At 42.0% G+C, this 17,785-nt stretch overlaps 1 protein-coding gene across 5 annotated transcripts in view; it reads right to left on the bottom strand.

The window, feature by feature from the left end:
• LOC133403087 (nck-associated protein 5-like) overlaps positions 1 to 17,785 on the bottom strand; it is a 107,437-nt gene that overhangs the window by 80,512 nt on the left and 9,140 nt on the right. The window contains exon 1 of one of the 5 annotated variants that reach the window (XM_061677622.1): positions 10,381 to 10,643. The exons of 3 other annotated variants lie outside the window; for them this stretch is intronic. In XM_061677622.1, coding sequence (XP_061533606.1) covers positions 10,381 to 10,446 — 66 coding nt within the window. In that variant the 5' untranslated portion in view covers positions 10,447 to 10,643. Of the gene's footprint in view, positions 1 to 7,932; positions 8,037 to 10,380; positions 10,644 to 17,785 lie in introns of those variants that run through there. One more of the 5 variants, XM_061677633.1, reaches the window with a different exon arrangement.

Here is a 17,785-nt window from a genome sequence, read left to right as displayed (position 1 = left end):
CATAAAGTTGGCCAAGTGTGTAACTCCAGAACAACCTCTGCTTCCTGAGAATGTGTGCATTGTAAACTGGAAATAACTCACACTCAGACATGTACAGGTTAAAGTGGACAAACATGACAGTTCTGTAATTCAGCCAGAAGTGCTATTAAGTCTCACATGTGAGGTGACCACAGCGCCGCTGAGTAATGAAACATGGCATACTTTGGGTTGGGCCACATTTTGCAGTCCTCTTTTTGATGTCAAAACAAGTTGAATTTACTGTTGAATCAAACACTAGGTCACCAATAGAACAACAATATATATATAAGCGGCACGGTGGACGACTGGTAAGAGCGTCAACCTCACAGTTCTGAGGACCTGGGTTCAATCCCCGACCCTGCCTGTGTGGAGTTTGCATGTTCTCCCCGTGCCTGTGTGGGTTTTTCTCCGGGCACTCCGGTTTCCTCCCACATCTAAGAGACTCTAAATTGTCCGTGACTGTGAGTGCAAATGATTGTTTGTTTGTATGTGCCCTGCGATTGGCTGGCAACCAGTTCAGGATGTACCCTGCCTCCTACCCGATGACAGCTGGGATAGGCTCCAGCTTGCCCGCGACCCTAGTGAGGAGAAGCGGCTCAGAAAATGGATGGATGGATATATATATATATATATATATATATACACACACATTTATATGTTTGCTCAAGCAGACAAAATAACTGTCTGGTCACAAAAGTCTTTCTCCCATTAGCAACACAATCCCATAATGATTTCGACTGCCGCACAAAGGGGATCCTTCTTTGAGAAGGACGGATGTCGGGAAATATTTGAAACACAAAGTAAGGCTGCCTGAGACAGCCAGTGTTGTCATTAGGCAGCCCGCTCCTAATGACAGGGCACGAGAACACTCCTCAGCTCACATGTAGGAATGCCAGGAATACCGTGTGCTTCTTGCCATGAGGAGGGTATTTAAAGCGGAGATTTAAAAGCCCTGCTCACGCATGCAGTGCAATGTGTTGTATCCTCAGTTGGCCAGACTTGAATTCTTTTACAGCACAAGAGAAAACAAATGAAGCCAATACACATGCAGTGTGTATAAATAACCCCGCGATCAAACTCATGCAAGGGACACGAGGCCAAAGTCCGTTTCGCGTCCGACGATATCGATATTGATATATGGTATCGATGGTAAGGTATCGAAAGACGCGATGTCGCTATGAATGCATTGCCACCCCAAGCGTCTAGACTTTAGCAGACACTGTGATATAGACCAATCAGAGCCAAGCTATTTTACATATTTAAACTAAGGAAGATGAGTGATCCAATCAGAGCAAAGCTTATTTATATGTCACATATTAAATCCGTCCCTTTCAAATACCAGGCAGCAAAGACCAACTAGAATAGCTTGAAAAGGGACATTTTGGACATTTCCAACCCAAATTATCTTGCAAACCCGATAAAAGGACATCAAAGATTATAAAAATAAAAAAATAAAAAACATTTAAAAAAGATGGAAGGGCACCTTTAAGTTTGCACCTCTAGAAGAAAGGCCATTAAATGATAAAACAACACATTAATTGTTACTGTGCAGTGGTTCAGATTTTCTCTCAACAACCACCATATACACTACTTATCTGGATACTTTCTCAACCCTGCACAGTAACGTTCACATGTTGTGTTCGGCAAAAACCTGGAAACATATAATTGTTTGTGTGGTTTTAGTTTCAGAAAATTTTGTTTGTTTATTTTGTGATTTAAATGAAAATCAGATCACATGAGATGACCAATTTTTGCAGAAATCGGGGTAATTTTAAAGACTTCACATACTTCTTGCACCTGAATGCCTTTGACACAAGACAAGTAGCTAGATAAAATACCCCGGTTGCACCTCAGATGAGTTTATAAATGTCACCACTACTTTTGCTGAATTCATAGATCCGCCAAACTGTTAATACTCTTGCAATAAAAAAAAAAAACAGACACAATGCTTACTGAAATAACCAGTTTACATAATGACAAGCCACAACGCTTCTGGGCGAATGTCCTTTAGACAGATTTGCTTTGCTGATTCCACTACAAGGTGCCTTGAATCTGTGCAGAGTACAATAACACCTCAAGACCATCAAGACATTCTGGAGAGAAATGTGCTGCCCAGTGTCAGAAAGCATGGTCTCAGCCGCAGGTCATGGGTCCTCCGACAGGATATTGACCCAAAACACACAGCTAAAAAACACCCAAGCAAGAACAAAAACATGGGACTCTTCTAATAAGCTCTGATTTTAAATCTTATTGGTCATGATGGAAGGAGCTGAAACTAGCAGTCTGGAAAAGGTACCCCTCAAACCTGAGACAGCTGGACCAGTTTGCCCAAGAGAAGTTAATACCTGTCGACAGGTGCTCAAGTGTCATTAAAGTTAGAGAAATCAGTTGATTGCAGTGACGACCGCAAAAGGGTGTGCATCAAACTACATTACTATTATTTTCCAGACCAATCAGATTAGTTAGTAGTTTTTTTTTTAAATAATTTAGTTTGTTTGTTTAAATTCAGTGTCTGAAAAAAAATATGTTTAGCAGTTAATTTCCAATACATTTAATTTACTTTTATCAATTTCAAGTTACTGCGATTGGCTGGCGACCAGTTCAGGGTGTACCCCGCCTCTCGCCCGAAGATAGCTGGGATAGGCTCCAGCAAGCCCGCGACCCTAGTGAGGCTAAGCGGAACGGAAGATGAATGAATGAATTTCAAGTTATTTTGGTGAACACTGTGGATTTTTCTTTCTTTAACAGAAGGGTATCAAGTATTTTGTCCATGTGTACAAATAAAACAGTAGATCACACTAAGGACAAGATTGTGACGTATCCTCTCTCAACCTTCACCCCCGCCTGCTTCGCCTCGCTGGGATATTTCTGACTGGTTGGGCCAGCAGGAGCACTTGGATTGCAACACCAAAAACCCTAAATTGCAGCTTTAACAAAGACAAAAGCCTTGGCAAGTCAATGGTCCAGCCAATAGAATGCTAAATCTGTTTTTGTGTGTTTGGACGACAAACAGAGAACATTTCTCTGCTGTCCGCAATCGAAATTCAAACATTCATAATGGACAATATGATTTGCAATAAGAGTGGTCTTCTGCCAAAGTGGAAATGTTTTCCACACATGAAATCAATGCCTGAAGGACTAAAATCTGTGAAACTATTTACAACCTGATCTATTAGACTTGGAATAAGTGTGCTAATGGGATTTCCATGTTCAGTTTAACTTGTTGTCACATCAGCTTTTATGCAACCTTTATCACATGCGGATTAAATCTGGTTTGACACCTTCTGACACATTAAAACAGAGATAGGATTATGAGGAAAAACATTTACCCTCTGTTTTTGTTTACTACTACTACTAATAATAATTATATATATTTATATTTTTATATATGTATATGTATTTTTATTTTATTTTTTGAAGCTAAGTTTTCACAAGTTGAGAGTCATATTGCTTTAATTGTAGGTAGGAAGTTCAATCAGTGGCTTCACAAAGTCGCCTTATTCAGCTGCGGACATGCACTAAACAAATGTTTCCAGTTCACTGGACATTCTTTTCCTGCTTATCCAGCCCAAATGCCATAGTTTCAGCCAATACAGATTTCCTGAGAGACAAAAACGACCCTGTTCATCCTTTTCAGTGAGTATGGGCTATTTGATGTCCCGACTCTAGCAGCACCTTTGGCCGTGCCCAGCCGAAACATCAACACCTCACCAACATCAAGTATCGTTAGCGGATTATCTTTCCAAACATGAGCCACCAGCAGTGCTCAAAATCGCTCCCCTTGTGTTGGAGTCTTTATCGGGCTCTTTGAGTCGCACAGAGCGTCCTATTCATGCCTGCAGGGAACAGTGGCAAAACTGTTCACGGTGCAAACCTCACATAGGAAATTTGGAAAAGGGTCTGAGGAGTGGAAGTGTACAAAACCTGTGGCTTTCTTATAGGATAAGAACTGCTACACTTGGAAACTGCTTATCATTAAATGTTGTGGATAATTCAAAACAGGTGGTGACAACAACAGTATGGTGTTGCTAATTGTGTTAGCAAAGCCACACTTCAAATAGGGTTGTTAGAAACACCTGTGCTATTCCGTCTTTGACTTGGAATAATGGCCCAATTTACCCAGGATAAAACTAAATGTATGGTCTGTTTTTATGTGTTTCCTTCAAAAATATGTGTAGAACCTCTCTGTGGATGAGGACAAGAGGGGGACAGAATTGCCCACAGTATTTAAAGCCTGGGTTTAATGATCATTTGGGGGCTCATATTCTGCCAGGTGTAGTCAGACAGGGAGATTTTGGACGGGGGGGGTGGATGATGAAAGAAATGAAAAGGAAACAGGGAACTGGGTGGAGCGAGGAGTTCAGGGGGGCTGAGGCGAGGCTGGCTGCTGCTACAAAGAGAAAACTGGTCAGAGAGCAAAGACTAGAGACTGCTGACTGCTGCTTGCCCCCAAACTAGACGCCATCTCAGCATTCCAATCATGGCTTGGAAATGAGTGGAAGACAAAAGTCAAAGAGGAGGAAAAGGGCAGACTGAGCTGAGTGATGCCAAACAGATGATTGCCTTTTCGCAAGTGGGCAGTAGAGCTTCTGTTTAGCTTTTGACCTTTTGCACACCTTACTGAGCAGGTCAAATTTGGGGACAGCACGGTGAGTGAGTGGTTAGCACAACAGCCTCACAGTTCTGAGGTTGAGGGTTCAAATCTGTGCTCCGACTTTCTGTTTGAAGTTTGCATGTTCTCCCCATGATTCGTGAGTTCTCGCCGGGTACTCCAGCTTCCTCCCACATTCCAAAAACATGCATGGTAGGTTCAATGAAGACTTTAGATTGTCCTTTGACATGAATGTGAATGTGAGTGGCTTATTGTCAAGTGCCCTGCGATTGGCTGGTGACTAGTCCAGGATGCATTCTGTCTCTCGCCCAAAGTCAGCCTGGATTGGCACCATCTCACCCGTGACCCTAGTGAGGATAAGTGCTACAGAAAATGGATGGATAGGCCTCTGGGGTTGCTGCCAAACAGTTTTTACAAGCCAAGGTGAAATGCAGTTGCAGCAACAATCACAGCTCCAAGCATATCTTCTTGCAGCGTAATTCCCAACTGAGCTTTATCATAGCCTGCGTCTTTTCCCCCCTAAATCTGATTGATTGCCTCAGCCCATTTAAGCACCAAGCCTGTCGACCCAGGTGTCGGGCAGATGGTGCGGCTACTCAAGAACATTCACGTCGGGGCCCATATAAGTAGCCAAAACCTAGAAAAGGTGAATGGAAATGCAACGTGTTTGCGCAGCCATCACCACCTGTGCGACTCAAGCTTATTATACTCCCCGACCTGGCTGACAAGTCTGTAGATGCTACAGTTGTGAGATTGCTTCAAGAGTAAATTAAAAATATCAGTGAGAAAGACCCCTATGACAGGACAGAGTACAATGATTAATCCCGGGATCACAAATTATTTGTCATCTTTTTGCTGCAACTGTGGAGGAGGCTGCAGCCTCCAGGTGTGCGCAGGCCTTTGCCAAAAGAACTTGAACTTGAATGGAGAGAGAACCCAGAAGACAACCATGCACATGTGGGTGCTGTAAATCCATTCTTCCCCCAACCCCCAGGTCTAACTGTAAATAGCACGGTCTTCAGTGAGCTGTCCGTGTTGAAGAAGCACACCACAACCAATATCCTATCTTTATACAAAGGTTGCAGTAATACAGCAGCTTACTTAGATCGCAGTCTTGGAATTCCAAAGTGAATCCAGAGCCAGACACGTGCTGTATTTACACAATTAATAGCACTAAATCCTTGTTATCGTCTCATGCGCAGTCTTATTTTTAGCAGCTACGCCAGTTTTAATGTTTCCAGATGCGCGCTGGTGAGGAATTTGACATCAGTGCTGGTTCTCATTAACCCTTTAAAACGAGTGACATCACTAGACTTCTTTTCGACTTGGCAATAAATCACATTTTTTAGTGAAGTGTCAAATGTATTTTTTTTTCACTCATCCTTCCTTGATTAAATAACCCACTTCAAGCAAAGGAACCTGATTCAGAATATTGTTTATGTTCCAAACTGTCACATTTTCTTGAATGTCCTAGAGCGTCACAGCTCAGGTAACCACGCCACTGCTGTGGGAAAATGTTGCAACACAAGGACCTAAACTTCCTTTGCTTAGGCCAGCTATTTGCGCTTACAATAACAACACTGTTCCATCATTACTACATGTTTACTCAGCTAACCCTTTTATCTGGGACAACCCCCCCCCCCCCCCCCCCCCCCCATTGACCTCCCACCACCAGCCCCTTCTAGCGATTTACTCTCCCATTCTCTGCAGTCTCTGGAAGCTATTTCTCAAGCGGCACTGCCCAACGGGCTGATTGAAGAGAGGTAGCAGCTTCTTTCTAAGGGTTTACAATAGCTCACCCATCAGATGCCCTCTACCCCTGAAAGCATTACCTTCAGCATGAGCTGTTTGCCATGGCATTGTGCATCACACACTGGGCCTTTCTGCATTGTTCACTTGTAGGTCACAAGTTGCATCGACCACATGGTGTGTATTATTTATGGAGTCCGCCAAACACGCACGCCATTCACTCCATGGTGAGCCAGGAAACATACTCAGAACATACTGTAAGGATGGTCTTCCACGCTAGAGTAGAGCCATGCATTCTTTTGACAGAAGTGCAGAGGTCTCATTGATTAATTAATTTAGCCCCAACATGCCCCCCCCCCCCCCCAAAAAAAAAACCTACCACCTTGTCTTCACGCAAAGAGAAGACAGAAGTAAAGAAAATTGTGGTTATTTGATGCATGGGAGTTAACTGGCTGCTCCAGCTGTAGTACCAGATGGAGGTTGGGTCGCAGCTTGATAGCCCTTGGGTCCTCACAATTGTCCCTCGGTGACCGCTGCATGTGGTTGTGTAAAAAGACAACCATTGACCACTGACTCAACACAATCAGCTGCTGTACATCACCTCATCCCACACAGAGCATGCCCCCCATTCCAAATGTTCACCTGGGGGCCCACCTCATAAAATCCTAATCATGGTTCTGACGTCTGGCCACAGCAAGCGAGCGCGGCAGGAAATTATTGAGTGCCACGAGCACATCACCATAAACATGAGTTAGACTCATGAGAGGCACACAGCTCATGTTGTGTCCTCTGAAACTGACTATATAGCCCATGTGGACGAATGTTAGATGGTATTGACTGTTTTCGTGGATCTTTAAGATCTAGAGCCAACATACATTCTACACACACACACACATACGGAACTGACTCCATAAGTAGCATGAATTTTTAAAGTATGGCCATGGGAATTGACGAGAGACACACCTCTGTCGCCTCCTCTGCTATTGTTCCTCGCATCTGACAATCAATTTGCGGTTATCTATTCATACACCGTGTAGGGCGGCCATTAGAAGGAGGATAGGTAAGTAATGTGACGTCAAACAGAAGCGATGCGTACAAGGTTTAGAACTGCGTGGGGAAATGTAGCTTTTGTGAATGCTACAGCGCTGTGATCATTGAAAGTAGCCTCACGGCTGAAAAGCTATTTGATGTTGAAAACAGCAGAGTTACGACAAAGCTACTGATAAATATAGTTAAACTAGTAAGGCTCCCACTTGTAACACTGCTACATGACTAACACTGTTTAAATACATGTTATACTGTTAATTATTTAAGTATGGCTCCTATAAAGCCCTGTGTGATTTATAGTACAGTAAAGCCATGTCATTGGGCCCTGTGGAAATATTAAATTTACTGACAAGCCGCGCCGACATGAATTTTCCTGCAACCATCAAATGACTCTAGAGTCAAGTGATGATTTTGTTTAACTACTCGCTGTCGCCACGTTATGATTGTTGCTGTAAGGTACAACGGGCGTATATTTTACAAATAAATGAGTAAAAATGAATTCTTACCTGCAACAAAATGGAAAAGCAGGAGATTAGTGCCATGAATGGAGAAAACCAGGTTCCCTCCAACACTTTGTTATATGACAAAGGTGGCACACTTTGAGTCAAGACAGATGTCGAAGCCTATGTTGCCTCAGTCCTACTGCTGAGCATAAAAGCATTTTAGCGAGAAATTAAGGGAGTGGCTCCTGCTATTAAAATAACCGCTTTAAAACATGCCCGACAGGATTATAACAATTTTTTTTTAAATGTGCAACACAAACCAACTCTGCACACGCGCAATCAAAAACATGCAAATGTGCGCTGTGTGACACATCCTACAGCCACGCAGGCAGGTGATTTCCTGGACACAATTACTCTCAATGTGAGCCTGAATAGTCTCCATCGTGCAGAGGTGACACAGAGAAGTGTATTGTGCGAATGGCCCTTTGAAGCTGTCACCAATGAAAAAGTACACAAGCCCCAGGGACGCTCAGTCAGGGCCACCACAGGGTCAGCTGGAGAGGGACACACAGACACACACACATGGACACATATACAGTGAGCTCACATGACATCTATGTGTTACACATATACGTATTTTCGCCCATAGTGCACATTTTGCAATTGGACGTGACCGACTGAGACTCAAACCTGACAAAATTGATGTAATTTATTCATGTATTTTATTTCTGTATGACCACATGGTAGATGACAGGTGAGCTGCACAGTCATCATAAAATAATTGTAATTACAGTTAAGGTTACCCATCAGCTGAAACAGTAACAGCTTCCTCCTAAAACAAACAGCCTCCAAAAATGACACTTTAACAAGCAATTTTGTGCACATCCATCATGCACTACAAACAACATAGCCTCAATATTTGGGAAGTGTGCCTGAGTGTTGGTCAGAGAGCTAATCTATGCTAAGCTCTAAAGCAGAAACACAGTGTGTTTAAAGCCAATAAGGCACTATCAAAACCAGGGCAGAGTTAATTAATCATCCCGGCATCCTTTTTATGGCCCTCCCATGACTGTCCCAAGGGTGTGTGGGGGGGTGCGTGTAGGGAAGCAGCAGGGTGGTGCAGCTTTCAGCTGGGGGATATTTGCATAAAGTTCAATGAGGTAGCAGATTGCAAAGTAATCCTCAAGATACTTTTAATTTGCAGTAATACAAAACAGGAGCACCATTGTATACTATCCAGTAATATACTGAGTCACCCATACTTACACGAAATTAATCATTTTCTGTATTATCACGTTCTCACTCAAGCAAGTAGAATTTATGGCAGATTTCATATTCAAACTTTACTGCTTTTACGACACCTGGTATTGGTCATGAGGGGAAAATATGAACGATGCATTTCTCAAATAACCTTTAATATTATTTATATGGAGACAGTTGATGCCAAAGGGATCATCCTGTTACTCTCTTTTTATAAAGCGCATTAATTTTGCAAGCCCGAGCCAGCTGAAGATGGGGTCTGCTCGCCAAGAAGCGCATGAAAGACATAAATATCTGCAATCACTTACACCTTTAGTGTGCGTAAAGCTTTCATTGGATTGCCAGTAAAAGCAAGATGAAAATGACTCTGGAGGCTCGACGAAGCTTATTTTTGATCCAGACTCCGGAGAAATACGACATCAGCTGTGATGCCAATGCTTGTGATGTATGTTGCTGCATGGAAGTGTTTCAGGCTCAGTGGGTTGTTGTCTGAATGTGTGAGGAGGTTAGAGTTGGGAGCTGGGTGGGGGTTTCTCAGGAGGTTATCTGGGCATGAGAAATAGGATGTAAAGATTCAATCGTGCATCGCAAGCCTCGTCAATTTCTGGCTCTTTATCTCATTCATTCTCTCTTCATGAGCCATTAGTTACTATTCAGCTCCTGTTAATGTAATGTAGACAAAAGATATATGGCATCTCAGGGCTCAGCAGAGACTTAATGTCTGTTTGATTGCAATGCTGCAATCCACTAAATACTGCTTGCACAAAGTGATTTGAAGCATGAAGATGGGACGAGAAAAAAATGGATCAGGTCCCACACTTCTTTTTTCAACATTCTGTCACAATGTTAGTCACAGTCCAAACTTCAGGTCAACACGTACAGATGGCAGCCGGGTTCCATGATCCATGCAGCCTTGTCGAGATATGGAACAAGTCAGAATGTAGTGCATAATTAGCTGCATCACAGCTTGTCTGCAAGTGACCTAAATATGGTACAGAGATATGGTTCATTTTGCACACAGTGCACGACGGAAATCAAATAGATTTAAGTAGAAATACACGCACACAAACACACACACACACACACATCTTAATCCTCTAACCCACAGCGGTTCATTTCTGGCCGAACGTACGGTAGGTGGTTGTAAATTTGCCCTGACCGGAGGGCAACCTGATTATCGGCCAGCTCCCCACAGTCTGCCGACTGCCCCAGTTACCTCTTCCATGGACGGGATGGAGGGGTGACACTCACCGCCAGCTGCTCAAGCAGGGGAACGTTCCTGATCCTCGGGACGGCGTGGTCGGCAAACTGGCTCATCCTCGCTCATCCTCGTTCCCGTCTCCCAGTTGCCCGCTCCCTCTTCTTCCGCCTCATTCCACACTTCTGCCCCAGCTGAGTCTCAGCTGCTGTACGCCGCAGCATGTGCATGCAGGTTTTATGGTGTGTTCGTGTGTGTCCGTAATACTCTGTATGCATACAGTAAGTGTGTGTGTGAGTGTAAATGTGATGTAGCAGGGAGCCAACTGTCTTGTCTGAAATCTTGTTTGCCCTCGACTAGGCCGCATCAGCTCTTGTCAATATTTAATCATTCTTGTGAGTGTGATTTAAGTGTTTTCATGTTTCCAGTTCAGTGAGCGACTACATTGTGTGCGTGTCGAGGCATACACTATTCCATCATGTTGGACTCTGGATTTGCTTCTTGCAGCTCTGTGGATTGTGAAGACATTTAATGATCATGGCTGATACTCAGAAGATGCTCTTGGATGACTTGGCAAGAAAACAACGGAAAAGTTGTGTGTGCATGGAACACATTGGGGCAGGGGGAAACTTAGCGCCCAGGGAGCAGTTAAGATGTCTTCATCAAGGACACCACAGCCATAGGTCCAGGGGGAGATGGAGGTGGATGGTTCAACTTCTCTAGCCGTCTGTCGACACTTGATGAAGCTGATGTTTCGTTTAATTTTGCCCACATTCTTCTGCTGGTCGACGACTTGAACTGAGATCCTCATGGTGGAAGGCAGTGAACTGAACTATTTGGCCACAGCTACCCTTGACATTGTCTCAGAAGTATTTTGCTCTGCCTTATCTCCCCTGTGCTCTGGAGTACACTGCTTGATGTTGGTCCATTACAGGACACGTGACCTTTGAAATTAGACTTGCTCAAAACACTGTTCAAACAGCAATTCTTTCATGATGATGTTTAAGAAACATTCCTCCAAAAGGCAACCAAATTTGGCTTGTAAGACAGTGGGAACAGATCCCGTAACAGCTGAATATATTCCCCAAATCTAAATTTTTGTCTTTTGTTGATATTGCCTGCTATGCTCTAACAACCTGTTAGCAAATACAAGATTTGGGGAATACAGGCTCAAGAGAAAATACAAATTTGGATCAGCATCAAACTATGTGTACACCTTCATAACGACGTGCATTCCTGAAAGGCGCTAATTGTTTTCAACTACGCAGGTTCCACCCATCTCATTTATAAAATAGAGAGATTGGTGTCTATAAAATAAATGTTCAAGTTATTTATTTATTATTTTAATTATTTAATCATGCATACTTTAGAATAGCGTTTCTCGTCAGTGAGCAGGAATCATCACACTGATGATAGTGACCCTTTGACTATTTTGGGTGCAGATGCTTCATCTTTCAATTATTCAAAATAGTTCAAATACAATAAAATGAAGACCTAAGGAAAGAAGAAATATAGATAGATAAAATAGATAGAAACATTACTGAATAATCATTCATCATCCATCAACTAAAGAGAAAGACCAGAAGTGAATGATTGAAAATACGCACACACACACACACACACACACACTACCCTCCAGGTTACCTCGGGTTTTAATCTGCACATCTAATCCTGTTAGCCGCCTTCTGCCACTTTCAAATTTGAACCTGTGGTTGGAAGACATTACCCCATTTGCATACTGTAAACAAACACCACTTTCGTTTGAGACTTCCTGCCAGCAGGGTGAATGAGGTTAACACCCCAATGTAAGCACTGGGCGGATGTAACAAGAAGTTGGTATGAGCACAGAATTCCAACAAGCAAGATACAGGAGTTTCAAAATTGTGACTCTTGATTCCAAGCAAAAAAAACGAAAACAAGAAATAAGGAAGGTTACCAGAGAATCACCTGAAAATCACACTGATCCAGTAGCATGTTTGGATATGATATCATCAAAAAATGATGAAAATGATCAAAATGAAAATCAAAGACCTTTTGTCAGTGATGCCACATCAATCTCCTCTGAAATAAGCCATACAACAACAACTTGAGTGTGTGCTTTCTTATCTACTGACACACTGGTACTACTACAACTCCACTGCTTCCCTCATATAGTACTTCTCATGAGGCGTTTGTGCTACGGTGTTGTGACAAAATCTGCGACCTCAAAAAACTGCAACCGGGACTTAACCAAGAAGCTATTCAGGGAATGTTTGCGTTCGGGGGCACTCTTGGTGCCAACTGTGATCTTCATTCTGATTGGAAGAGTTGATAACCCTACCCACTCGACCAATCAGTAGAGCACATTGAGAAACTTAGATGCCAGTGCAACCGCTAGGTAGACTGTTTTTAAAGAAATTATTTAACATTTAGAACATGTTTTGTTATTGTAGAACATTAAATAATGGTGTGCTGTTGCACCCTACGCAGATGAGCTATTTGTAATGGTAATATTTCATATTTTAGCAATTATATAAATGTAAAAATACAGTCAATCCAATTCCACCAATACTTTGAGATGTGCATTTATTTTAAGAAAGGAAAAAAAATATTTTATTTTTCTGTTTTTGCCATTATTTTTGCTCCTTTTTACCATCAAGTGACATCACAACATTTTTGTGGAAAGTCATATTTTAAAAAGTACTGTATTGATAGTTATTCTAACTGCCCGTAGAAAATATAAAATGCAAACGTTTTTGTATTGGTCGGTAAAGGGTTATTGTGCTCGACTAACTGGTCGAGAGGGAAGTTAAAGGGTTCACTGTAACTTGTTTTTTATTGAAATCAAAACAATACATGTAATGAGTACTTAACAGTGTAATAATGTTAATATATTCTGTATATCAATGTATAGATTCTATCACACCTTTCATACAAATTTATACTGTTACTGACCTATGTATTTTTGACTTAATTGTGCCAATTCTTCTCCCTTAATTGCCCTGTGGGGATAAATGGTGTTTTATGAATAGGAATTCAAATTGGAATCTGAGTAACTGGCCCATCAACTTGTAGTGCACAAAGTCATTGGAAACAGACATTCAATTAGAGTGGGAAGTGTCTGATTCAAATTATTCTGCTTTCCAATTAATTTGTGGACATGTATTTACCTACACGCAGTAAACACGGAAGATAACGGACGCTCATGTTAGGAAATTTTTACTGAGCATCATTAGTGAGGCGCAACACGCAACCTGTGACGCAGGTCACAGATTTCAATGCCAGGCAGAGGAGTGGGTACACATGCCAAACCAGGTCAGTCAAAAAACTTGGCTGCAACCCGAAGCAAAATGTAGTGCTTGTAATCACCTGGAATCTCCACTGAAGTCACTGTGAAACAAATGTTATGTTCATGTGAAGCAGAGCTGGCTGTAATTGGTCCAATAAAAGCACAGGCGAGGGGCGACGGCCAATCTAGCAAGTTGGAAAAACATGTCTCACGTCAAAACCGGCATGACAGTTATTAAACCGATTTTACAAGCGAATGGGGAGGGTGGGAGGCGGGGGGGATTTCCCATAAAGTAAAATCCCATCTCAGAGAGCATGCTGGGTTCCCACAGCGACTGTCTACACATAAAGCTCGTCCAGGTATGCATGGTATTTCACCTGCTTACTGGCCGGCGTGAGTGACTTTTTCTCACCCAAGCAGAGAAAGGCAGCTCCACTCTGAAAGGCTACTCTAGAATCAAGTGCAAGAACTCAACTCCTGAGCTGTGTCAGGCCAGTAATGGGCAAAACACTGTCTGAGAATAACATTGTTTCTGAATCTCTCCTATATATTTTACTTTAATCCTCTCTGACAATGCAAGAGCCAGCTGGCTCTCACCAAGCATTTCTACTGCAAACTCACTCGCCTTCTTCATTTTGTCTCTTGTCTATTTTTGCAGCGTCTTTAAAGGAAGAGGTGATGACTCACAATTTAATTAACTACTGTGGAAACTCGATTTTCATGTCCTAGTTTTCCTATGTTTCAGTTTTCGATGATTTTCTTCTTTGTCTAAATTTTGTCCATTTTTTGGGTCAAATGTTTTCATCCCCCCAAAAAACGGTTCCACAGACGGCAATGTGTATTCCACAATGTAAGCTTTTATTCACTATTTAAAGCAATAACCCTTCCAGTCTGCTCTGCAACACCAAGTCAACATCTGCCTAACAGATCCTGTCAAAAGTTAGACCTTCAAACAAAAGCATACAATTTCACCACACTTTCATGCGCCACATGGCAGCTTATTTAGCGGTTGCACTCAATAAACAGGTACAAAAAAATACAGGTAGTTGGGGTGCGACTGCTAAGTAAGCCACCAGAGGGTCAAATAAAGTGTGGTGAAACTCATATTATATTGGTGTGGGTTTTTTTTTGAAGGCCTGACTTTTAAAAGGATGCTACGCCGATGTTGTCCCAACTTGTCTGAGTGTTGCCGAGCAGACCAGGGGTTTGCTATTGCCTAGAGTTGCTAATAAAGCTTGCATTGTGGAATACGCCTTGCTGTTTGTTGAACCCTTTTTACAAAATACAACAGAAAGTTCCTAGTGCCAGCCATTCGATAAATACGGCCAGACACACTATGGAATTCAGGAAAGAACGTGGAAAAAGGTTGCCCTTTCTCCCCTCATAGTTGTTTTCATCATCAAGAGGCTTCAGTAGAGGTAAAAATGAAGTTAAATGTTCATTTATGCACTTCATTAGTCAGTTATATTTATTTCACACCGTTTTTAGGTGCAAAGCTATAGTTATTCTCGATAAAATGTATTTTTTTGTTAATATTTTTGGGTCTCTGGAACAGATTTATTGGATTTACATTATTTCCTATGGGAACTACTGCTTTGGATTTCGTAGAATTCATTTTAGTCAGACTTTCTGGAACCGAGGTTCCACTCTTAAGGCTTTAATTTAGTATGAATGAAACCAATGATGAGCTCTTTTTACTGTGAAACTTTTTCATTGCCGCCTGATATAAAAGCATGTGGGGCCAATAATCTTGATAAAAGATAATGGTTTAGTAACTCCTATTATCAGTAATATGGAGCGCTCATGATTACAGTATTAACTTCATCCCATCCCCCCGCTTAGTGTTTTCAATTTAGCCTCTTGTTTTCTGTTATCTCGCAGCATGAATGCATGGCTGCACACATCAGAGGCTAGCAAATACAAAACAAGTGCAGATGACAACAGATTAAGTGAGGACATACTGCTTTTTGCCAACCTCAGGCTGATGACTTCACGTTTGGAGAGAATGCATTTGTCACTGCAACACTTGCGAGAGGGCAAAAGGCTCTTTTGGTGAGACATTTACAACAATGACAGTTTGGTCACTCAAAGGAGCCTATGACCTCTTGTATTAGCCTAAATGTTGGCCATGTTAATTTTTCTATTTATTATATATTTTTTTTTAGTAATTAATTATGGAAAATGTCAACAATGTCTTGTAATGTTAAAAAAGGAAAAAAAAGAAAAAAAAACTAAGATTGCAGCAGCTCCACATCAAAATGATTGGTTATTACGTTCTTGCTTGAACGAATTTACCATTTCATGAGATTTTTTGAAACAGTTACATTGTGTTTGGGTAATCCAGCAAAATAACAAGCAAATAAACATCCATCCATCCATCCATTTTCTGAGCCGCTTCTCCTCACAAGGGTCGGGGGTGTGCTGGAGCCTATCCCAGCTATCTTTGGGCAGGAGGCAGGGTACACCCTGAACTGGTTGCCAGCCAATCGCAGGGCACATACAAAAAAAAAAACAACCATCCGCACTCACACGTACGGGCAATTTAGAGTCTTCAATCAACCTACCACGCATGTTTTTGGGATGTGGGAGGAAACCGTAGTGCCCGGAGAAAACCCACGCAGGCATGGAGAGAACATGCAAACTCCACACAGGCGGGGCCGGGGATTGAACCCTGGTCCTCAGAACTGTGAGGCAGACGATCTAACCAGTCGTCCACTGTGCCGCCAGCAAATAAACAATGTAATGAAAACTAATTTCATCATAAACTGCATGTGTAAATTGCAAGGGGAAGAGGTATAATTTTGATTGTGTTGGTTGGTTTGGTTTTTGTGTTTGTTAGCACAATTACACAACAACTACATGGCCTATTTCCATTTGTGAAAAACCTATTAGATTTTAGTACACAAAAAGTGGATATAGGAATGTATTTGATCTTTTTACCATTTGAATGATAATGGGATCGATCCCCTCCCCTCCCCAACCCCAGAATACAGGCCATCTAATCCAAGCATTTGATGTCATTCTACATGAACCAGAAACTTGCATATGGACAGATAAACAAAAAAAAAAACTGAGCCGAGCTCTTCACTGTTTGAGTCACAATGGATGCAAATCTAATTAAGATGGATACAAGGATGTTTGTGTGTGTGTGTGTGTGTTGGTGGGTGCTGCATCCAAACTTAATTTTAGAGGAATGCAGCAAGGGGAAGATAACTAAACAACACATTTCGGATGATGGTGTTTTTTTCAAACTGCACCCAAAACCTTTTGACGAGTCAAAAAGATTCCCAAAACGCGTTTTGCTCAATAGGACTTTTGGCCAACTGAGTCAGTTACGGCCACGCTTGACCTCAGGCAACACTTTGTCAGTGACCTAGTTTAAATCTCACTGGCAGCCGCTCACCGTGCACATCCCCGCATAAGCGTCTCCACCACAGGCGGAGACCCAGTGATAAAAATAAATAGTGCCGCGGAATCAACCCAGCAACACTGCTCTTATGTAATGCTGACAGTGCCCCAGTTACACACAGGGTCCTTCCTGAGCTGCACAACCTGATTCAGATCAGCCTAGTTCTTTTCAAAAGGAGGGAAGCAGCATGGTGAAACACAACAATAAAATGTAGATAGTGCTGACTCACAGTCCACTCCCTTCACACCTTCCACAAACACAAAGACACAAATTCAATTGTGAATTTAGCCTAAAGCCTCGAGGAAGCTGATTACTATGCATTCTACAAAAGGAAGGTGTTCCATACTTAAAAGACCCACACCAATACTCCTTCATGCGCAAACTGTATGTCAGGTCCCTGAAATTTGACTTTTTGGAATGCTCCAGGTGCATGAAGCTCTTCCAAAACTCTGCTATCTATTTGCACACCTCCTCTCCTCCTTATGAAATCAATGTGTGTGCTTCTTTTTCCTTTTGTGGGTTTCTTTTTTTTGCTTTGTTAACTTAATATTCTTGTGTAGCATTCAAGATCCAATTCACTATCAGTTCATTAACATGTCCATTATTGGCTTTTCAAGGAATTAGTTTCTCCAGCCTCCTGTTTGGCTAAAACGGCCTCATAGTTAGTGGTTAATAGCCTGTCTTTGACATTATCTTTTTAACCTTGGATAGGGGGGAAATAGTTTTTTAAAAATACTCATCTTTATGTGCAATACCAAGGTGATTATCTTAGGCTGGACAG

Source organism: Phycodurus eques, chromosome 1 (assembly GCF_024500275.1).
Source record: "Phycodurus eques isolate BA_2022a chromosome 1, UOR_Pequ_1.1, whole genome shotgun sequence".
In the NCBI taxonomy this organism is placed as follows: Eukaryota; Metazoa; Chordata; class Actinopteri; order Syngnathiformes; family Syngnathidae; genus Phycodurus; species Phycodurus eques.
The sequence above is the reverse complement of the archived record's forward strand: the minus strand, read 5'-3'. Positions and strand labels throughout refer to the sequence as shown.